The sequence below is a fragment of the Esox lucius genome, chromosome 8 (genome assembly GCF_011004845.1).
Source record: "Esox lucius isolate fEsoLuc1 chromosome 8, fEsoLuc1.pri, whole genome shotgun sequence".
Taxonomy (NCBI): domain Eukaryota; kingdom Metazoa; phylum Chordata; class Actinopteri; order Esociformes; family Esocidae; genus Esox; species Esox lucius.
In genome coordinates, this window is record NC_047576.1 from 3,532,657 (window position 1) to 3,556,791 (window position 24,135).

Consider the following 24,135-nt stretch of genomic DNA (forward strand, 5'->3'; position numbering starts at 1 on the left):
GTGTAAATTAATGGGATTTCATCTTTAAGCGGTCTTTGTGTAGGTTTAAATGAATGGGATTTCATCTTTAAGGGGACTTTGTGTAGGTTTAAATGAATGGGATTTCATCTTTAAGGGGACTTTGTGTAGGTTTAAATGAATGGGATTTCATCTTTAAGGGGACTTTGTGTAGGTGTAAATTAATGGGATTTCATCTTTAAGCGGTCTTTGTGTAGGTGTAAATGAATGGGATTTCATCTTTAAGCGGTCTTTGTGTAGGTTTAAATGAATGGGATTTCATCTTTAAGGGGACTTTGTGTAGGTTTAAATGAATGGGATTTCATCTTTAAGGGGACTTTGTGTAGGTGTAAATTAATGGGGTTTCATCTTTAAGCGGTCTTTGTGTAGGTGTAAATGAATGGAGTTTCATCTTTAAGCGGTCTTTGTGCAGGTGTACAAAGCGGGCAAGAAGCCAGCAGTGGATCGTCTGTGTTTGGGAATCCCACGTGGAGAGGTGAGAAACTGTTTCTGTCAGACACAAATCTACCACAGAGTGTTTACAGGACATAGTCAGGACATAGTCAGGACATAGTCAGAGCACTGTTATTATTACCATGGGGGTAACTCAGTGTGACCGGGTGGTTTCCTGTGCCTCAGTGTTTTGGGCTGCTGGGTGTGAACGGGGCCGGCAAAACCTCCACGTTTCGCATGCTGACTGGAGACACCACTGTCAGCTATGGAGAAGCCTTCCTTAGTCATCACAGGTAAGACCAGTCAGGAGCTCACCATCAAGTCAAAGTACAGAAACATAACTTGATGTACACAAAGTATAGAAATCATTTTCTCACATTTATTTTATCCTTAAAAATGCAGTCTGTGACTCTGAGAAAAACACTAATACAAAACCTTATATATCGGGCTGGTGGTTAAATATGTTGTTTGTAAGTGCCTGATCACTATAACGTCGTTCATTATGCCCGTACTCCGATGTGATCCGTAGTGTTCTGACGGAGATGGACCAGGTCCACCAGCTGATGGGCTACTGCCCTCAATTCGATGCCATCTGTGACCTGCTGACGGGCAGGGAGCATCTGGAGTTCTACGCCAGGCTCCGAGGGGTGCCGGAGGAGTCTGTGTCCAAGGTGCACAACCACACGTGCGCACGTATAAAACAAGCAGTCACGCGCGCACACGTGACACGACCTGACCACACACTAGGTGTGAATAAGGTGTCTGTAAACCCATTTTGCCTCGTGTGTCAGGTGGCTCGGTGGGGGGTGAGGACGCTCGGGCTGACCCAGTACGCAGAGCGAGAGGCCGGGGCCTACAGTGGTGGCAACAAACGCAAACTCTCCACCGCCATTGCGCTTATCGGAGCGCCGCCTGTTATATTCCTGGTATTTGAGTGAAAAAAAAGGAGTGGAGTGGATTTTTGATGTACCGTTTGAGACAGCTCCGTTCTTAGCCCTCACCTTAACGCATACGTTCACAGGATGAGCCCACCACTGGCATGGACCCCAAGGCCAAGAGATTTCTGTGGAACTGTATCCTGACTGTAATCAAAGATGGACGGGCTGTTGTTCTCACATCCCACAGGTAGAGGGCCAGCTACTCACACTCTCAAACCAAATTCAAATGTTAATTCAGATTCCACCTTGGATTGGAGTTTTTAAATGGAACTGATCCCAACCCTGCATCTGATGTATTCTTTGTCTATTGCAGACGACGTGACGATATCAATGCCTAATTTGATGAAATGGAATTGTTGTCAAAGGTCAAATAAAATGACCTAAGACTGTATTTGTGGTGCTACTGATCCGAACACTTTCTGCTGTGTGTATGAACAGTATGGAGGAATGTGAAGCTCTCTGCACCCGATTGGCCATCATGGTGAACGGCAGGTTCCAGTGTCTGGGCTCTGTTCAGCACATCAAAAACAGGTGAACGTTTGCTGCTGATTTCACTAATAATAATGTATTAGTGCAAACATTTTTTTATTCATTTTATTTTCAATGGTGCCCTGTATTACAAACGTTCCAATAAAATGTACAAAACAACAACACAGAATAGCAAAAACAATTCACTTTAAAATGTTCACCCGACAACTGTTTAAAATGTGAAATGGATTACAGTGGTCTTCAACCTCAGATCATCCTGAATAGAATTCCAAGCCAGGGAGGTGTGGCAGGTAAACGATACCTCCGGTACAAGCCAGTACTGTGACGGTGTCTGGTAGTTGCTATGTCTCAATCTAATTGTCACTGTGAGATAGACAGGAGGTTTCTGGAGGTCAACGAATCCCACCAGCAGTAGTGTATAAATTACAGTGGTGTGTGCAAAAACTTTCAAACGCAGCGCTCCATGGTAGACTGAATTATGACTTTTTAAGACAGAAGCTGAAGCGTGCATATACACTGGATATAAAAAGTCTACACACCCCTTTGCAAATGCCAGGTTCTTGTGATGTAAAAAGAATGAGACAAAGATAAATCATGTCAGAATTTTTCCACCTTTAATGTGACCTATAACATGAATAATTGAATTGAAAAACAGACTGAAATCTTTGAAGGGGAAACATTTAAAATCAAAAGCTCACAATAACCTGGTTGCATAAGTGTACACACCCTTAAACTAATACTTTGTTGAAGCATCTTTTGATTTTATTACAGCACTCAGTCTTTTTGGGTAGGAGTCTATTAGCATGGCACATCTTGACGTGGCAATATTTGCCCACTGTTCTTTACAAAAGCGCTCCAAATCTGTCAGATTGCGAGGACATCTCCTGTGCACAGCCCTCTTCAGATCACCCCACAGATGTTCAATTGGATTCAGGTCTGGGCTCTGGCTGGGCCATTCCAAAACGTTAATCTTCTTCTGGTGAAGACATGCTTTTGTGGATTTGGATGTGTGCTTTGGGTCGTTGTCGTGCTGGAAGGTGAACGTCCTCTTTATCTTCAGCTTTCTAATGGAAGCCTGAAGGTTTTGTGCCAAAATTAAATGGTATTTGGAACTGTTCATAATTCCCTCCACCCTGACTAAGGCCCTGGTTCCAGCTGAAGAAAAACAGCCCCAAAGCTTTATGCTGCCACCACCAGGCTTCACTGTGGGTATGGTGTTCATTGAGTGATGTGCAGTGTTGTTTTTGCACCAAACATACCTTTTGGAATTTTGGCCAAAAAGTTCAACCTTAATTTCATCAGACCATAACACATTTTCCCATGTGCTTTTGGGGGACTTGATGTTTGTTTTTGCAAACTTCAGCCGGGCTTGGATGTTTTTCTTTGTAAGAAAAGCCTTCCGTCTTGCCACTCTACCCCATAGCCCATTCATATGAAGAATACGGGAGATTGTTGTCACATGTAGCACACAGCCAGTAATTCCTGCAGTTCCTGTAATGCTGCTGTAGACTTCTTGGAAGCCTCCCTGGTCAGTTTTCTTCTCGTCTTTTCATCACTTTTCAAGGGATGTCCAGTTCTTGTTAATGTCTCTATTGTGCCAAGTGTTATCCACTTGATGATGACTATCTTCATTGTGTTCCATGGTATATCTAATGCTTTGGAAATTATTTTGTACCCTTCTCCTGACTAATATCTTTCAACAACGAGATCCCTCTGATGCTTTGGAAGCTCTCTGCGGACCATAGCTTTTGCTCTGAGATGCAACTAAGAAAATCCTACTAGAACAGCTGAACTTTATTTGTGATTATTCAGAGACACTTTAAATGATAGCAGGTGTGTAATGTCTTCTATTTAACATGGGTTTTAATGTGATTGGTTAATTCTGAACACAGCCACATCCCCAGTTATAAGAGGGTGTGCACACTTATGCAACCAGGTTATGGTAAGGTTTTCATTTTTCCCCCTCAAAGATTTCTGTTTGTTTTTCAATTGAATTGTTCACATTATAGGTCACATTAAAAGTGGAAAAAGTTCTGACATGATTTATCAGACAAGCTTTGTTTCAGTAGCGAAAACCAATTCTGATTTGTTACCAACTCATTGATATGGGTGTTATCGTCTGACCAAATTCCAAGGTGTTTGTACGAGGGTACGCTTTCCAAAACCATATCACTGTCTAGGTTTGTAATTTTAAAATGATTCAAGCCTATGCTTCTAACTCTGGAAAAAAACTTGTACTTCCTTTTTTTTGCAGTTAAAACTAAACAAAAATCTATAAGTAAAAGTCGTAAGTCACAGAGCAAGTGTAAAAATGCTTGTGCAAGAGATGACGCAGCTGTATACAAAACTGTGTCATCAGCATAAAACAGCAAATTACAGTTTCTGATAGAGTTACAAACATCATATATTTATTGTTTACCATATATGGTAAACAATAAAGGTCCCAAAGTCGAACCCTGGGGAACTCTTTATTGGACTGCAGTGAATGCAGATTCACACCCATCTGTGACAATTGCTTAAGTTCTGTCACTGTGGTAGTTTTTAAACCACCATCTTTTTTCCTGGGTTTCCATTTACTCCTCAGGTTTGGGGACGGCTACACCATCGTCCTCCGTCTGGCGGGGTCCAATCCACCCAACACCCCTGAGAACCCGTGCCCAGTAGACTCCTATATTAAGAGCTCCTTCCCCGGCATTGAACTGATGGAGAGGCACCAGAACGTTCTGCAGTACCAGCTGCCCACCGGTGCCTGCTCTTTGGCGCGGGTCTTTGACGTGCTGTCCAGCAACCATGAGGAGCTGGGCATCACTGACTACTCTGTGTCACAGACTACCCTGGACCAGGTAGAGGCTTGGTTATTTGGTCATAAGGGAAGGTCATGGGGACTAGTAAAGACACCTAACGCGATGTGATTTAGCACAGGGACTAGTAAAGACACCTAACGTGATGTGATTTAGCACAGGGACTAGTAAAGACTAAATGTGATGTGATTAACTGCAGGTGTTTGTCAACATTACCCCCTCAGTCTGCTGCAGGTGTTTGTTAAAATTGCCCCCTCAGTTACCTGCAGGTGTTTTTCAACATTACCCCCTCAGTCCGCTGCAGGTGTTTGTCAACATTACCCCTTCTACCCCCTGCAGGTGTTTGTCAACATTACCCCTTCTACCCCCTGCAGGTGTTTGTCAACATTACCCCTTCTACCCCCTGCAGGTGTTTGTCAACATTACCCCTTCTACCCCCTGCAGGTGTTTGTAAACATTACCCCTTCTACCCCCTGCAGGTGTTTGTCAACATTACCCCTTCTGTCCCTTGCAGGTGTTTGTGAACTTTGCAAAGGAGCAGAGCGACGATGACCATCTGAGAGAAGTAACAATCAATGGTGAGACACCACCAGCTCAGGCCAGCAGTGCCGCCCAAACACCCAGGTCTCCTCGGTCTGGCCAGTCCTCAGACAGAAAACCAAAAGGGACCAAACCAAATGGAGTCATGGACAGTGGCATGGCGATGACAAGCAGGCCACAGCAAAAGGAAGAAAAACCACAGCTAAGCCAGAAGCCCCAGTCGAGCAGAGGATCGAGTCGCGGAGAAGGCAGAGTGGAGTCGAGTATCAGGGAGACAGGAAAAGGAGCGTCGATAAGCAGTAGTAGTTTAAGTAGGGAATCTGAAGCCAAAAAATCCAAGGGATCAGGGGACACCTCAGCCAATAAGGATCTGACCCAACTGTTCCTAGTGGGTGGAAATGCACAACGCAGCAATGTGTGACGTTATGGAGGCACAGGTGGACAGGCTGGCACCTCTGTGTGGTCCAGGGGTATCTATCCACTGACGCTTACTCTGAAGTCTAGGTTTTGTGCCTTGTTCATTCTCCCTCACACCTATACTGTAGTGATCCAGTACCTCCAATTGTATTTATGTCTAATTACTTACGGGCACTTTAAGGGTCAGGTCTATCACTCGTTATTTGCTTTTTGTTTGGCATTTCAATATGCAAGTGTTGAAGTATTTATTGTTATTCTCTGAGAATGTTAAGTGTTTCGCAAGCGAACAACTGAAGCGCATTACCATCAGGGGTCAAACAAATGTTTAGTATCTTAGCATTTGTGTTCTGCCTGAAGTACTTTAACTGAAATGCTGCACACCACATGTCCAACGATTGTTACATTATTTCTGAATATGATTGGACAACACAATCATCAGTCATCACAATCTTTCCACATTCTCATGTTTTGCGCCAGGACGAAACAACACTCAGTTGTCTAGTCTCTTATATTTTGTTTTACACTCAAAACATGGTATATTTACACTGGCAGAATGTTGAGTACATTTAACAGACTGTGTACTAGACTGGAAACACTGCCTTGATAAGATCAACTGCTATTTTTGTATATTGTTTTTGTTCTGTTTTTACTTCTTTTCATCAAATACTGTATGTAACTTGGAGCAAAAAGATTTAGCTTTATACCCAAAGCAGTTTTCTGCTGTACAGTACTGTACTGCACTTGGAAGTATTGGAGAGATTGTTACTGATAGGAATGTGTACAATATATCTATACAACTGAATGTATGGTCTAATGATGCTATTATGCTTGAATATTAATACTTAAAAATGTGTATGGTTATTTATGTGTACATACAACTGGATGTATATACAAAACAAATATATAATAAACATTTAAATCGGAATACATTAATAGTATTGTGTTTCCTGCTCACTGTCATAACTCCTGTGAAAGGGCAAACCTTGGATTACTGCTATAACTTTTTTTCCCCTTGTGAGCAAAGTGTCACCAACATTAATGACCGAAGGGGAACACTTCCTATGTGAAAACAGAATCGTACTCATTCCAACACATACATAATTACTTCACATCGCCGTCTTCGCTGTGGGGTTAGAACCGCACCCGACTCACGGTTTTCAAAGTGAGAAGGGTCCTAAATTGTGCATGTTGCTTGTAATAACCTAACTACATCAGTTTGTTTGGCGATAAAGGGAGTTATTTAACCTGTCCCGGTGATTGGGTAGACCTTGTTCCCTATTCTAGCAGACGGGCAAAGTCTGCCATAATTCGTAGGATTCAGAATTTTTACATGGAAAATGTATTGATTTTGATAGAAATGCTTTATCTGCATTCAAAAATATAAACTTCTCTGAAAATTCACAAATATATTTGATGTAAAGTAGATACAGTCTAGGTCAATGGAAGATCCACCGCTTATTTGTTTTAAGACCGGCACTCCTCTCTCTAGCTACGGCCAGATGACGTGACCGCCGTGGTTTTAACAATAGAACTGTCTCAGTGGCAGGCTAGCAAGTGCTAGCTGAACGTATTCGTTTATCGTACCAGAGACCTTTTCGTTTTTGTGTTAACCCCCGAAACTATCCGTTTGTTTTGCTGGCGTAAGATGGTTGTTTTGTCAAATGATAATGAGGAGCAGGATGTTATGTGAGTGGAAATCGCTTAAAAATGCAATGATCTCAATGGGAACGCTCGAGAGCCGAATTACAGTAGCTTGCTAGTTTGGTTTTCAATCATATTACACATTTTATAAATTACTACAGTGTACGATTGTCGTAAATAAAAAGCTATTAACCATGATACATTTGGCCTGTTAATTTACGGATGTATTTGTTTACATTTATGCTATCAACGTGCTAACAAAATGGCTTGTAACTAACTAGCTAGCTACTGTTCTGTTACCTTACTTGCAAGCTGGTAGAGTTAACACACCTGTCCTGTATAGTTAACTAGATATTACCGTACATTGACTAAATATAAATGGCTGCTATTCGTTAACTACTGTCGCTAGGAATTTGCAATACTGGTTTGGTTGCCAGCTAGATTTGTATACAGTAGTACAGCAGTACTGTACCCCTCTATGGCTCTGCCTTAATACCTACTGTAGCTTTTTGTAGCGATTGTGTTCTCTAACTCTGACAATACCTCTTAATTCAGACTGTACACCTATGGATAATTTTCCTTATGTAAACGACAGGTAATGTGTTATCACAAATCTACTGAGTTTCAATGATCAGTTCTGTATATTCGTTTATGTGCTTTTTTGTCATTAGATCTGCGGTCACTGCATTTAATAGGGTTCGGAACGTTTAGACGGCATCGGAAAATGCTGTGTAGAAAAACATGCCTCCTACATGTAGCTTAATATATATTTATTAGGAGTCAGATGTCTTCAACACTTGAACATGTTTTACTCAGTCTCCGGCAAACACAATCATTGCCACTCCTTGTTTTTAGCAAGACATCTAGAGTGGAATGTAACCTGAAGAGACTTACTCAGGTTAACTGAATCTGAACGTGGCCCTAGTCTAAAAGAAGCAACCGTGTACATGGACTATTCAGTGTCTCAGAAATCTGAACCGACTGACCCATTTCTTATGCTGATGAGTCACCTAGAGCTGGCCTATTATTGGTTGATCAGTTTAGTTACAGGGAAGGCCTATTTTACAGCCATTCAACCCTTGCTTGCTACCAATTAAAAATTCCATAATATCAGAGGTAAAATCTGAATGCATCAGTCAACACAAATGGAACTGTCACAATTCCTGCTTTCTATGTCTCCCAGCCTGATAGAGGAGCGCAAATGCACCTCTCTGCCTAACTCCCCAGCAAAACGTGCTTCTCCAACCAAGAAGAAGCATTTCTTTATCAACCAGGCCATACGTAACTCTGACATCACACCCAGAGCCAAAGGCAAGAAAAGCCAAAGACGTCAGGAGAACAGTAAGTTGTCATTTCTTTTTTTTTTGTCTGCTGCATGTTAAGTTGCCACAGATTGGCGATGCATGTTCAGCAAAGATTCTCAATAGCCACGATAACTTTATTGCAGTTGGTCTGAACGCATGCATCGTTTATAGCCATAAGCCAAGTCATGCAGCATTTTATCAAAATTTTTCCTGTCTGAAAAAGCACGCTACCTTGCCAATCTTCTTGAAAAAGATGAGTGTTCCAAAAATGAGGCAGAGGTATACAGCGATCCTGCCCTCCCTTCAGTCTTCACAGAGGCCTGCACTAATGGCCACTATGTGGAGGTACGCCTGTACTGGTTTCAACATCTTCACAAGACTTGATTGCTTTTTACAACTGCTAAACCTAGTTACATTTGACCACTACTAAACCTAGTTACATTTGACCACTACTAAACCTAGTTACATGTCACCACTACTTAACCTAATTACATTTGACCGCTGCTACACTTAATTACATTTGACAAGTACTGCACCTAACAAAATGTTCTCTTCAAATGTGTCTCTTCCAGCAATGGAATGACTTCATGAACCGCTCTGGAGAGGAGCAGGAGAAGCTGCTTGCCCTTCTGGAAGAGGAGGCCAAGAGGACCAGCTCCAATAAGCTCTCCAAAGACCAGAGAGAGGGTGAGAGCCATGGTGCCCGCCACACGCCCAGACACACTGCCCTTCAAGCGAAGTAGCGTAGTGTTCTGCTGTTGAAGGTTCACTTCCAGTTGTAGGTTTGGTTTGATTTGTTTCATCCCTGCAGATTAGTAAACAACGTTGTTTTTCATTACATGGCAGAAAGGCGTGAACACACTTACTATCAGCAGTTTTAGGATTTGCAAAATGGAACTGAACAAATTTTTCTGCTCTTCAGTGAATCCAGCCTTCACTGCCCAAGACTGCTTCCAGAGAATTGATCGAAGACTGCGCGCCACGCTCAAGCGCAAACAAGTTCCCATTGTTGAGTGTTCATTTTTCACTGATGTTTTTTAGCTCGTTTAACGCATCATGGTTTAGTTTGATATCTGCACGTTGTTAGCTGTGCCGGCAGACCATGTCGTCATTGACCTTTACTGTTCCTGGTCCATCTCCCCTTCATTTGTTTAGGGGACACTTGAGGTGCTTGAAGGGAACCTTCTCAGTTTCTTTGGTGCTCAGCCTCACTCTGTCTACACCACCAACCTCGCAAGCAGGTGCTTTTAGTTCTTTATTATTTTAGAGGTGTTCCTAAAACATTTCAGAAGCCCATTTGGCCTGATAGACTATGTGAAATAATCTATATCCAATTTACAGATTTTCAGATTAATTAACTGGATGTTACTGATTTGTGTTTCCTAATTAGCTTTGAGAGGCTATTGCTTCATGCGGTCTGCCAGTACATGGACCTCATTTCAGCAAGTGAGTAGTAGAATGACCATGAAACATACCTTCTTTTGTTGTTCTTTATGACTGTTAAAGTGACACTCACACTTTAGCGGTGCTCATTGTCAAGACATTCATACTTAGCATATTTCCCCAATATTCTGAATAACAGCGACAAAATCAGGGACGTACAACCAAGGTAAGTATTGAGGGGGAAACAATGTTTTCTGTCAACTGTGTTACAGGCTCTGACTGTAATGGTGCTCGCCAGACTGCAGTGGTGAACAAACAGGAGGGCTTGTTCCACCCTCCAAACCCCATGCTCTCTGTCTACCTGGAGCAAATGAGCTAAGAGATGGTTACGCTGCCCACTCTTTCATGCAGAGCAGCTTTGACTTACTTATGTGGGTTTATCAATTATGAAATGCTCATGTGAACCTGCCAGAACATCTCAATTGGGTTAAGGTATATTCATTTACTTTGCCAGTCCTATATGTAATTTATTTTTGCCATTCAGTTTTGGATTTGCTTGTGTATTTATGCTATGTATCTATTGCTGCATGACCTAGATGCTTATCTCACGGATGGATGTGCTATATATCTATACATCTTTTTTTTCATCTAGTTCCCTTTTTGCTGTCCAGTCCCTCCATATTTATGCGTACTAAATGAATGGGCACAAGGGTGACGGGGCAGGAATCAGAATGGAATTAGGCCAGAAAGAGGATGTGCAGCTCAATCTGAACTGATTAAACTGCAAGATGAAAAGAAGCTGCCTCAGGGCTTAGACCAGGTTTAAAACCCAGGACAAAACTGTGGGGCACAGAACACAACTATGATCATTTGTCAATGTAAATGGCTTCAAATATAAATGGTGGAAAAAAAAACATTTGTGCACAATACATTGTTGCAAAACAAAAAAAAATGGGAATGTATCCATAAAGAAATTGGATTTCACATTTTTTATTTAGATTGAGCTTTTCAATTGTTTTGTCAAAGTTTACCATTTGGCAGCGTTTAAATGCACAGTTTGTGTGATTAATTTTCCACATTTTATTTTTAAGAATTGTCCTTGAGGTCTACATTTGTATTCACCGGTTGTTTACATTGTTTACCAAATTATGTCGGTTTGCCTTCTGACAATGAAACATGGGTCAGCTTAAAAAAAAAATTCAGCCTGTTGACTTCATACATTAACTGCCATTTGTTTATAAATGTCTATTCAAATAGTACTGTTATTTACAGCACTTGTGATTTACTATAACATTACCTTATTACATGACTGCAGTCCTCCTTTGTGCTGTCTCAGGCACACTTTTTATTAGCATAGCCCACCCCCTCCCTCTTTTGTGCTGTCTCAGGCACACTTTTTATTATCATAACCCACCCCCTCCCTCCTTTCTGCTGTCTCAGGCACACTTTTTATTAGCATAACCCACCCCCTCCCTCCTTTGACTAGCAGTTATGCCTTAAACATGCAGGTAATAGGTCATCACAAATTTGAGTATGTATTTATACTAATTAATTTTTTATTACATTTCCAGGTTATTTATCCATAACTTTATTTCTACGATGGAAAAAAAATGGTATGAAGTGATTTGACATACAAGTGCGTGTCTGTGGATTACCAAAGTTTGTTACGTGTGTGAGTTGACATTGGTTTCTCAGGCTTTCATCCTCTCACTATGAATGTGTTTTTTTAAATTAGTTCCACAGTGTAATGTATGGACACTCAAACATGCAGTAGTTTAAACATTATACAACCAACAGCGGTCTAACATAGGTGGTGCTGCCATTTCTACTTCACTTTGTCACGTCTTGGTTATGTAGGATTTCTGTAAATTTGAAGCTACAACATGTAACTCAACTCATGTTTGTGTGTCGACAATACAGGGAAACGTCTGTTGGAATATAATTATTTCAAAGCTTTATACATTGACTTCATTGGATGTTTCCTTCAATACATTTTTCATGCAAGAATGTATATTTTAGGTAATGTCAATACATAATATTTATATAATTAACCTAGTCAACAATGGTAATAAAATGTAGTTTCACTTGTGAATGTGCACATTTTGTCTGTTTCCAGGCAATTGTTTGTTATCCTTACAGAAAGTGCCACAAGCCATGTCTGAAGAGACTCATTTTAATAAATGTTAATTGAAGTGTTCAATGATGATGTGACTCCCTGACTTTAAAACAAATTGACATTTTTATCAGTAATTGCCTAATGAAATGGCTATCTGTGTAATCTTCAGATCCCTTTAAGGTAAGAACTGTTTTGGCACACAGAGTAGCCAGATATAAACTCACCTAAAGGATTATTAGGAACACCATACTAATACTGTGTTTGACCCCCTTTCGCCTTCAGAACTGCCTTAATTCTACGTGGCATCAATTCAACAAAATGCTGAAAGCATTCTTTAGAAATGTTGGCCCATATTGAGAGGATAGCATCTTGCAATTGATGGAGATTTGTGGGATGCACATTGCTTTTTTTTTTTGTTGGGAGTATCCTTTTGCTTGAAACTGAGGGATTCTTCTTCATGGAAGAAATTTCAAAGGGTATTGGAAATTAGGCCGGTGAGTTGAGACAATTTTCTATTGACTAACTGATTAGAGCCACAGGTGCAAATTCATTGTTTAAAAACACCTCTGCCTTCGCTTCCCTAGTCGACTAAATGCACTGGTTTCCAGTTAGTCTAGAGTAACCAGTCTGTCAGAGGAGTTTAGGAGGGTATTGCTATACAATAGTGTTTTAGAATCTACTGTATATATCTCACAATCAAATAAGACATTCATGATTGCAGAATGTAATAAAGCATCAAATGTGGGGAAATATCCAGATCATCACATAACAATGAAAAGGGCTGTCAATCTCTTTCCTAATTTTAGTTTAAAAAAGTGTATATATACATATATATAAGAACAGATAACAGGCATATAGGGCAAACATTTTTGTTAACTTTTTTAACCAATTATAAACTTGAAATTAGTCAATAAATAGATGGATACAACTAAAATTCTGCTGCAACAACCATCTTAAAAGTAGGCTTTCAGTGTGTAACGTATTTTACGGGCAGAAAGAAACAAACATAAGAATTATTTTTTTTTATTACAACGTATGTTTTAGACTGGAAACACAGTAACAAATGGACGGAAGTTTAACATGGTAAATGTCACTAGATAATATGATTTCATTTGTTTTGCAAGATTTTCAACAGGTTCCGCTTCAGTACTTCGGTTTTCAGTCAATAGCATGCACTAAGAAGAGGTTTCTTGGAGGGACATTTAGGGATTCTTAATAACTTTGAAACTCTGGGGGTACCCCTGTAAGTTCTTTCAAGAACCCTTTATAAGAGTTCCTTAAAGAACCCCTTTCTAGGTCAGATTTTTTAGCTGGTATATGTATGCCTCCTTTGACATTTGTATGGAAGAACGCGAAGGGATTACCCCGCAGTTTCCAAGTAAAGGATTCCCCCGCAGTTTCCAAGTGAAAGATTCTGCAATAACCTTTTCCTCTTACGTATAAGTGGAGATTATTCAGTCTGTCCACTAGATGGAACCCTGGTGTTAGTAATGCGTCAATGTGCGCTAACAAACTGTAGCTTTCAGTAAACTTTAATTTCAGTTAGTTTTCTGTGACTTTTTTTTGCAAAATAGGCTATTTTTCATGTTGGTTAGAATAAAATTAGTTTTCAATTAAAATACTACAAACGTTGCCAGATTTTGTTTTTATCAACGTCAGTAGTGAGGTAAAAAAGCATGTGACATGATAAAAAATAAAAGAAGTTATCAAAACCTAATGCAACTTAAAGCACAAAAAAAAATTCTAGCTGCATCAATACTGACCTTTGCTGCGTAACTGTAATTCAAATATTACGTACTTGGACAAATAACACATATTTTGCTTGTAATTGCTGTGCATTATTATTAATCATCCTTATAAGTTGTAAATTATTAAATAATGGCAACAAAAATTTTAGAGGCAGTTCCAAATTGACTGTTGGTTGGAGCGGTTACCTGCTGGTCTAAAGTAGGTAAGAGCTGTCTTAACTTCTCTGCATTTGGAGAGTTGTTTTAAAAAAAAATCTTGTTTACATTTGCTTTACAATATAATTATTTTTCTTACAATATAATTTACATCACAAAGCTTTCACAATATATATATTTTTTGTTTAGCTTAAAATGTTGATTAACAATTATGTACACATGTATCGCAGCAATGCGCACACGGCAATATAGGCTACTCGCAAGTGTTCCAAAATGCAACAGGTGGGGTAGTATACTGTTTTCACAGTACACTGCACATGAGCGGTTTCATGTGACTGAGATGAACATAACTGTTAGAAATGTAGAATAAGGGCTTGATGATCTAATGATAAAACTACCATGAGAAGGAAAACAAAGTAGACATTACCCATAAAATTTGATAAAACAATCCTGAGTGTGTGTGTGTGTGTGTTTTATACAGTCATTGCAATTTAGGACTGCTTCTGTTTTCGACAGTTGAAATGCACTTTGGGACAATTCTGGGACGTTGATTAGAAAAGGTCTCAATCCCAAGAGTTAGCGTATTGTCTGGAAAATAACTTCGTTATCCGCAGTGTGAAACGTTATTTGCGGTAGTGTGCACAAAACACATGAAAACCCTACTGGTTATAAAAACTAATACCAAAAGTACAAATCATGGTTGTCAATTGACATTTTTATTGGGGTGCTGATAAAACCAACCGGGATATTGAAATGTGTCATCGGTATGCAACACGTTGATAGTTGGGTTTGTTGACAAAGAAACCAGAATGTGTTCCATATATAAGACACAAATGCATAAAACATTTTAAAGGTAAAATTGACTGCGGCCAGCTCTGATCGCAGTGTAATGAGTCAAATAGTGTTTGTAAATTCAAATCATGCGAAAGAAGGGTGTGCAATGTTTTTCCCAGTAAGATGGGAGGGTCAAGTTAAAATATATTTAACGTTGGGGGGGGGGGGGTGCCCCCATATATCTGGCCTTTAAATAACTGCCGACATTTGATGAAGGGAAATGTATATGTGATAATTAGGAAGTGTGCCTTGTCAATTCTTTCAGTTTACGTTGAGTGCTATGCATTAAGTCTACAGTACCGCAGACTACTGGCTCCCATCAACCAACAGAAGGGTTGAAAGAGATCGTTGCCGGCTGGGGAACGTCGCCAAAAGCTTAACATGGGGTAGGTAGTCTTCATTATAATGTCAAGGGATAATCTGCAACCATGACTACGTCGAGGCATGCTTACACAATTGTCAACTATAGAACACACTCACCCGTTTGAACATCTCTTACAAATGTACAACATGAGACGTATAAACCCTGTTCACAAATGCCATTAATTTTCCCCACATCGACTGTAAATAATATTTACATTTTACGACATACCCTTTGTATTGGGGTAGGTTGGCCCCCTCTGATTCAGAGGTTTGGAATTTGCATCTGATTGCTGTTTGTCAACCAATGATTTGACTCTACGACCGTGCGCACGCCTTAGATTAGGCAAATATACAACGTAACCTCTGAATCAAGCCATACCTTGTAATCGAAAAAGATGTATGCGACGGAATAGAAACATCACAATCAAGGGATATCTGTATGCTACTATATATATCATATAATACACAGAATCGATAACCACTAGAACGCTTTGGATTCAGGGGAAATCAGGAATGTTTCTTCCGGTTCACAAGAGTGCAAAAACAGAACGGAAGCTGATTTGGTAAGTTTAAAAAAATCTTATTGTGGTTCACACATTAGATTTGATTAAGAAATATACACATAAGCTTCGGTCTTATTCTGCCTAATGTTATTTTATATGTTCCTTTGATAAGATGACGTTTATGATTTAACTTGTCTAATCGGATATAGCCCAATATAGACCCATACGGCCATGTGTGCTGTACTGGCGATATGCCACGTAATTATATCGTTATCATATATAAGCTTTAATTAGGCTTTGTGGAACCAAACAGTGGCCAATATGTTTCTGTAAAGAATTTTATCCCACGAGTTAGTTTTGTAGCATTTATATATTGGATTATAAATTTCATATATAATATTCCTTCCAACAAAAAAGTTTTGTTATCGCAGCTTAAGGTGCTTTGTTATCTGTTGGGCACATTTGCTGTGCGAATGGGGAAGTTGCGAACAGCTGTATTTAGATTTGACTAAAGCCATGTAAAATAAAATCCTAACAGTCATTTAATTTATCTTGCTTGTTGTGTTGATGGTCGACTTTTAAGACAATAGCGTTTATTTTTTACAATAGCCTATATTTAAGTTAGGAACGCTATCCGGTAGCCACAACTCGGCAGAATTTCTTCTTTAGGACGCTTATATTGATCATTTATACACTAATGTATTTGTTTGCTTAAAAAACTTTAAAGTTATGAATAGAAACAATAGAAGTGTTATAAAATTGCTTGATAAAATCAACTGGTCCATTTTCAACAATGTTTTTCTTAGCCTTTGAATTTACTTTTTGTAAGTATATGAATAAGTTGCAACGTTGACAATGTAGTCTAACATTTAAATAATGAAAACACGTCTTGTGGAATTTTAATAAAGGCATAGCCTAAATACAATGTCTGTCAATCATAATGCATAATTCTTTATTTATTAATCAGTGTAGTATATCCACATATATAGTATGTCTATATTCGTTTGGACTGCCCAACCCAGCCCAATTTGAATTTGTGGAGTTTGGGAATAGGAGGAGCTTCTTAAGTGAGATGTGCTCAAAAAGAAGGGTTGGGTCAGACCATTCAGAGGGGATTGAAGTCTGGAATTTAACGTCATGCTGGTGGCTTGTGTCTACGGTTCCAATTTGGTAATACGTAGATTTTTTGACCGTAAAGATTTTAAGAATGCTTCTACGCAAATCTCTTTTCAGTGTTGGACAATGTCCCCGGGGTGAACTTTAAGCGTGGCATTTGTGATTTAATTGGAGATGACATACCAGGGTTGTACTAAGGAAGAAATTCACTCTTAGAAAACAAGTTTCATGTGGGTTTGGAATGTCACCATATGAGAGAATTTTTGGTTTGGTTCTTGTTAGAATCATTTTGGATTCCATCCAGAACCCTCTGTGGAAATGGATTATAGATGAACCTAATCCTAACTTTAAATCTAACAATTAACTCCTATTTTTAACCCAAAACCTGGTGTTAACCCTGAACTTAACCACAAGCTAAAATGACTGTTTTCGCAAGTGAGGTCTGGCAAAATGTTTTTGACAGATTTGCCTGGGGTTTCTATACTTTGGAGAAATAAGTGCGTTAATATAGTTACACACACACACACACACACACACAATGTTGATGTTTATTTCAATAATTTCCTATTATTTTTGATGTCATATTAACCTGGCAAATAACAATATATATATATATTTTTTTTTCTACTTGTTTTCTCTGCACTTATTACTTGCTCTCTGTCGACCACATGTGAAATCACTAAACCATAGTGGGTCACTTTGTCCGGTCCGTGTCTATGTGTCACAGCACACACATCATTGTTCCAAAGGAGGTCCGTTCTCTCCATTTGCCTGCCATTCGGCCTCTTTAAGAAAACGGGATTTGCTCAGTGATTGGACCTTTGTGGCTTAGAAACGTATGGTAGGCGATCAAGTCCAGGTTATAAAGGCCGGATGTCCTTGCATAGTGGAGTGTAATGAATAACATGGCCTGTTGAGGCAAAGTTGAACTTACTGCTGTCTACTGTTGTCAAGTTGATGTTAAATTATGTTTGTAATTCGCACACATTTGCTTTTGTAACTCCATCAAAGTATGAACTGAAATAGTGAGTTGGAAACAGATGTAGTGACAATGAAATGCACCTAATGATTTGTGCATAGTCTCTACAGAGGGTGGCTTTTTCTAGGAAGTCCGCTGATCATGGAAAATATTCCTTGTCCCTTCCTTAATTTCTCTATTTTTTTGTTTGGAAAATAATATTGGATACCTTGACTCTGGAGTAAAGATTTCATTCCTTTCAAGCAGGCTCAACGGACCTGATGAGAGATTGCTGTTTGACAAGAGAGCTTGAGAAGAATTTTCTCAGGGATTCCTATACAAGACCAGTTGCATAACAGTGCAATTCATCACACTTCACCCTTTTTTTTTTTTTAAAGACATTACGTTTTCGTAATTTTAATGATTTGTTGGGGGGGGGCAATTTGTGCCCCCTCAGTTATGTTTCTCCATATACCTAGCCGATCGTATGAGTTTGACCCAGTCAAGCGTATATACGTTTCTAAATGTATTTGTTGGGGGGGGGTGTGTGCTCACAGTGATTGGACATGCATGGGGCGTGTACAAAATGTCGTCCTGGCGCCGTCCCTGAGTAAAATAGAGGAGAGCAATCTGAAATAACATTAAATGGAATTGAATCCATGCTACAGTGGTACATGTGCATCGGATTTAGCAACCTGGACCACAGGACCAGCTTATGCCACCTCATTCACTGTTTCCACGGAAATTATGTGTGTACCTTATTCAGAATTTGTCTTCAGAGGTTTCATGAAAAAGTAGTGAAACAGGGGGAATTTGTAGAACACTGACATCTTTTTCCATGTCATTACAATACCAAAACACATTTTTAACTGAACGGTTCATCCAATAGGCCTAGTTCTCTGCGATAGTGTTCTGCAGCATCACCTGGATTTTCCCATCAAAGGTTTGTGTTTCAGTAAGAATTTAAATTTCTGAATATGGATCAGTTCATGTGTGTTTAAGCTATTGTGACAATGATTAGTATGAGAATGATATAAAAAATGTTTTTTGTGAGGGTCTCCTTCTCCGTGTCCAGTGTAACTACACCGTCACTGGTTTGCATTGACTTCATGTCTTACATCACAAAGTATGGCAGTACTTTAACTTAGTCATTTTTGCTGATTATATAAGTGAGTGAAATGCTCGTAACAGGCCACTGGCCTGGGGTACTTGTTAGAAAATCAGAATAATAAGGATAAAGGTTCTTCCTTCAGATGCTGGAGGTTTGAACTCTTGAATGCATTATTTGTAGTGATCATAGTAAATGTGTTACTATGACCTTTCAATTATGCTGACACCTGTTGTTTACTACTATGGCTTGCTCAGTGACCACACAAACCAGTGTGGGACTTATTCCTGCGACTTCACCACAGTCCTGTAGTTTCCCTGCCATTTAAACGGGGTGTGCACTGTGGTGAGTTGGCTCGATATTAGCTGTTCCTTTGCCAAAACCCACATTTCTCAGTGCCTTGCTGGTACACTGCCAGTTTGTGGTTCTCCTGCCAAAAAAAGGAGAGAAGTAAAATCAGCACCTAATCATTTGGAGACGAGCCATGGGGGGAATCCTGTCTGTTTGATAATGACGTACTGTATGTGTAATCGAGCTTTAGTAAGGTAGAAAGATCCCTGTCGTCTGTCCACCACTAAGACCAAGCCTAACTTTATTAACAAATGTAAGGGGGAAAAAAACAAGTATGAAGTGAAATGTGAACAAATCACCTTTACATGGCCTAGCATTAACAATATATTGCGTTGACAACTGCCGTTTTGTCGGTCATCAGGTCTATACTTGCGTATGTCTGCCTGGATACCAACACGAAGAGACCTTCACATAGGCACGTGCCCGGCAGTGGGTTTATTTGTGTTTGATATTTACAGCCCTTGGCACATATGTCTGCTGAATGAGGAAGTTGGCAGCTTAAGGCTAATGAAATCAAGACAGCCATACTGTAGCACTCCATTGGTCTGACTAGGCTCCTGTGTTTGTGGCGTGTTCTACATACACAGGCACACCAGCAGCCCACATATGTGTCACTTCTTTCACCACACTAGATCAGTGCCAAGAGCTGTTCTCTTTCTATCTGCGTCTTTGTTATCCGCACAATAGATGTGCTGTACCAGATTACAATACAAAGGCATGGCCTGACTGCAAGTTTATGAACCAACAAGTTAATCCAGTTTGGGGCATGTACTGGATGTGTTTCAATGAAGATGTACCTCAGATACCTAAGTCTCGCCTGCCCATCACAGTGAGACAATTGTGCGGGTGAATTAGCTGGAAACTTAAATGGCCATTTAAAGGAAATGATGACATTAAACGTGATCGATGTTAACCGTGCAAATGGGGACCTTTGATCAATGGATGATGGGCATTGACAGTGAAAGGCAGATATCCGCCAGAGACAGCAAACAAAAGAATTGAATCGACCGGCAGAATTTAATTTAAGCGGTCATATAATGTCCATGCGTTTTGTTCAGCCCTGTAGCTGAGTAGACTCAGAGTTGCAACCGCGCTGCAAGGTTCTGCCGTTTGTTACCAGGGAAATATTCTGAGGCCACTATTGATCAAGAAGCCAGAGTGGTGGTATCAGAACCTTGATGTGCACACTAATAAAGCTGGAACTGATGCTGCTGCAGTAGAGACAACCTATCAAACTGAATTAGTTACCTCTGCTTTTATCACATTGATGGCTTTCCACTTGCATCAGCCATAATCTCTGATTATCATTCTGAGTGGAATTACGTGTTTGGCTTTCTCCTCTGCATGTTCAACATGATCTGTCTGTGTTATGTAGTCTCCATTAACATTCTGAATGCACCAATCATAGTTGGACATGCAACACGTCCCATGGCTAATGGAAGGGAACAATGCTGCTCTTTATGGCAGTGCTGGAGGCGGAGATCCTTGTTGCTAGCCTAGCGTTAGCCTGTGACGACAGTCATTTTCAGTTGAACCTTTGATTTACTGTGCTTTTACTGTGAAACTGAAAATAAAAACACAACCTTGCTGTCTCATTCCATTGCTATGTTGAAGCAGTCACACAGTGACACTGAAACTCAGATGTTTCACTTGAAAATGTCGACATAGCCTATGTTAGCACTGTTCTTCAAGTAAATGTGATTTAAAAAAAAATGTCAGTACACATTGTTACAGTTACTGTTTTATGGTATGTTTAAATTTGCCGTCATTGGCTTTGTTTGACATACAATGTAAAGTGAAACCTTTGTGTCACTCTGTAACCATGGAATTGCCCAATAGTCAGTAGGTAACTCACTGTGTCAGAAGGTTCTGAATGGCTGAATATGGGTGTGTCATTGAAAATGACCTAAAATTCCTCAGAACTTATAATAATAAGATCATTGGATTATGATTATTGTGAAATTGCACGAACGTAATTTATGTCTGGCTTTGCTAATCAGGTTGGAGGCTTGGGCCTCATTCTGAATGGATTTTGGGAGAGGCCGGCGTAAGGTTTTTGTGACACTTTAAAATAAAAAGTTTTTCTTGTTGTTAGTGTTATGGGTTCACCACAAGTCCAGAGGTAATACCTTAAGAGATTTACAGCATACCACATATTCCAGACTAGTGCCATCGACCAGCTTCTATTAAAGGCCTGTTACACCATATTCTACAAACCCTTATGTCAAAAAAGGGACTGTAGATTTCTTCCCCCTTACATGGCAATGCAACCTACTTCAAATAAAAATTATAGCGTTTTCACGATTACAAAGAATGACAAAATGAGGCTCTGTCAACTCAATCTGTTTTAGGATCCTATTATTAATATTTGGTTGAAGCACCTTTGAAAAGGTCCAATGTAGCTCACTTCCCATGTTGGGCATGGTGCTTGTAATGCCATGGTTGTAGGTTTGAATCCCGTTGGGGTTCAGTATGAAATCATATCAAATAATTCTGGATGAGTGTCTGCTTGAAGGACTGAAAGATTTTTTATGTATTACTAGCATAAAAACAAGCTAAATGACCAGCAGACAACTGCAGTTGCTGTTTTAAGTAAATGTTCCAAATAATATTTTTCTACAAAATTAATCAGATTGACTTATGTATTCCCCATTTAAACTCTCATTGGTTCGTCTGTCAGTTTGTATTAACTTGTAACCTCCTCAATTCTTCATATCCTAAACAACCCAATGTGGATTCTACACATGTTGGTCTTATGATCCAAGATTCCAAACCACGAATGAAACAATTTGAAGTTGTCTACTTTTAATTAAATGGTCACTGGCCTCAATTGCAATGTCTGTACTAAAACCTGTTACAATCTTGTGAAAAGGTAAGCACAGCCCCTGGAAAATGATTTTGTACATATTTGGACATTGAGATGTGTAAACCTCACGTAAACATTATTGACTGATAAAGGTAACTTAAAAGACATGGATAGGTTATAATTTTTAATAATTTGTTTGTGTGGTTTTGAGCACTGTCCTGTTGCTAGATCTATGTTCTGTTCAGCTTTTTGACAGATGACCTCACATTCTCAAGAATTCTCTGGAATTCATGGTGGACTCAATGATGCCAAGTTGGCCATGGAGTAGCAACGTGCCCCATACCAAAACTCAAACACCTCCATGCTTTATGGTTGGTATGAGAGGTTTTGGTTCAAACGTGTTTCATTTTCGCCAAACATGGTGTATGATATTGCACTCAAACAACATCAACTTTTGATATCTGTCCAGAGCACAATATTTCAGGTGTTTTGGTCTTTACCTGGAGTTAGGTCTTGCAAATGGTCGTAATTTGATATTCTGTTTTGAAAGCAGAAGCTTCTTCCTTCTTGACCTCCCATGTAGGCATAGGCTTTTGTTGACAGTTGACTTTTGCACTTCAACATTAATTGTTGCAAGGGAGTCCTGTAGATCCCTTGATGTGACCCTGGGGTTCTCTGAGACTTCTATGTGGATCTTACGGTCAGCTTGAGCTAAATTTGGTGGGATGACATTTTCTCCATTTATAGTTAATCCTTCAAACATTGGAATTATGTACCTCAACTCATGGGCATCCATGTTCTTACTTCTGAGATCCTCGGATAGGTCTTTTGATCTTGGAATGATGACTTACCACACCCATATAGATCGTACCAGACCATGTTTCTAATCTTTATGGAAGGCTGGACCCTCCCAATTTAGGGCTTGTTTTCATTATGAGGAAGAGAACAAAACTCTAGATAGACTTATCTTGGTTTGCATAACCATTTCCATTGGACTTGAATTTACACCAACATATTTAAGATGTCTTCTAATGTTAGCTATTTTATGTGATGATGAAGTTAGATCAGTAATCAGTTTCTCTAATTACTGGCCACCTGTCACCACCTGCCACATATTACAGTGTTAGCATGTTTTGGAGATAGTGTAGGTCAGTATTTTGTAATGTTTTTGCTCGTTTGTGTCAAGGATCCCAGTAAATTTCACTTACTATTTTCCTTTCATTTTTGTCTTGCTGGTTAAATCTACACTGTAAAAGTAACATTTTACAAATGCACAATTTCAGTTCTCTGAAGTGGACTGGCCTTTCTGTAGTTCTGTAGTACTCTGAAGCTGAATGTTGAGGTTCACTTCTAAGGCAGCGTAGACCCTTTATCACTTTGGAATTAGACCCCTTTGCATTTTCCTTATCTCTTAGCGAGGTCTGAACAAACAGGACAATCTTCCACCCTCAGCCCTCCCTCAGTCTGTGCCACTAGGTAAAAGAAATAACCCATTAACTCTCGTTCATCCGTACCATTCATTTAAACAGACTGTCCACAGGGTCGACTTTATGGCATCTTCTACCCACAAGCCATAAGGCTGTTTAACATGACTGCAGAACAATTTGTCATTGGCTACCTAGGCTATTCGATTAGTCGCTTTTATTTTTGCAGTTAACATTTAGTACTGACTTTAAACACACACACACACTAGCCTCTACATACAAACCTACCTACAGTCATTTAGACAAGACATAGCCACATACACTGCTGCTACTGTTTATTGTCTTTCCTGTTGCATAATCACATTACCCCACACATTATGTACATAAACCTCAACTACCTTGTACGCCTTTAAGTCCACTAGACGGTTGTACACACTGTTCTCTGTTTTTACTTTAGTTTAATGGAGTAACTTTTTCGACAGCTGCATAGCGAATTTACTCTCTTCACCCTGGTCAGTTACCTTTGGTTACATGTACCTGGTTCACACCGGAACGCTCACCTCACGTATGTTCCGCAAAACACCGTTCCACAATCAAAGACAAAAAACAAGTATTTGATACACTGCCGATTTTGCAGGTTTTCCTACTTACAAAGCATGTAGAGGGCTGTAATTTTTATGTCATAGGTA

General features: G+C 39.6%; 3 protein-coding genes across 6 annotated transcripts in view; all 3 read left to right on the forward strand.

The window, feature by feature from the left end:
• Positions 1 to 6,554, forward strand: part of zgc:172302 (phospholipid-transporting ATPase ABCA1) — a 32,769-nt gene extending 26,215 nt beyond the window's left edge. For all 3 annotated transcript variants that reach the window (XM_034293704.1, XM_034293705.1, XM_034293706.1), the window contains 8 exons: positions 431 to 493; positions 637 to 743; positions 980 to 1,121; positions 1,242 to 1,376; positions 1,472 to 1,575; positions 1,827 to 1,919; positions 4,462 to 4,720; positions 5,193 to 6,554. In XM_034293704.1, coding sequence (XP_034149595.1) covers positions 431 to 493; positions 637 to 743; positions 980 to 1,121; positions 1,242 to 1,376; positions 1,472 to 1,575; positions 1,827 to 1,919; positions 4,462 to 4,720; positions 5,193 to 5,639 — 1,350 coding nt within the window. In that variant the 3' untranslated portion in view covers positions 5,640 to 6,554. The remainder of the gene's footprint in view (positions 1 to 430; positions 494 to 636; positions 744 to 979; positions 1,122 to 1,241; positions 1,377 to 1,471; positions 1,576 to 1,826; positions 1,920 to 4,461; positions 4,721 to 5,192) is intronic.
• A 350-nt stretch (positions 6,555 to 6,904) lies between these two features.
• r3hdm4 (R3H domain containing 4) lies at positions 6,905 to 10,501 on the forward strand. The gene is made up of 8 exons (XM_010902576.3): positions 6,905 to 7,321; positions 8,460 to 8,617; positions 8,804 to 8,925; positions 9,153 to 9,267; positions 9,503 to 9,588; positions 9,736 to 9,821; positions 9,971 to 10,026; positions 10,236 to 10,501. Exons 1-8 carry the CDS (start codon positions 7,281 to 7,283, stop codon positions 10,340 to 10,342), a joined length of 771 nt encoding a protein of 256 aa, XP_010900878.1. The 5' UTR covers positions 6,905 to 7,280; the 3' UTR covers positions 10,343 to 10,501.
• A 4,619-nt stretch (positions 10,502 to 15,120) lies between these two features.
• The window catches only part of arid3a (AT rich interactive domain 3A (BRIGHT-like)), a 41,292-nt gene continuing 32,277 nt past the window's right edge, over positions 15,121 to 24,135 (forward strand). The window contains exon 1 of one of the 2 annotated variants that reach the window (XM_020049277.2): positions 15,121 to 15,203. The gene's annotated coding sequence lies outside the window, so the exon portion shown is untranslated. Of the gene's footprint in view, positions 15,204 to 15,499; positions 15,744 to 24,135 lie in introns of those variants that run through there. The other variant, XM_010902577.4, reaches the window with a different exon arrangement.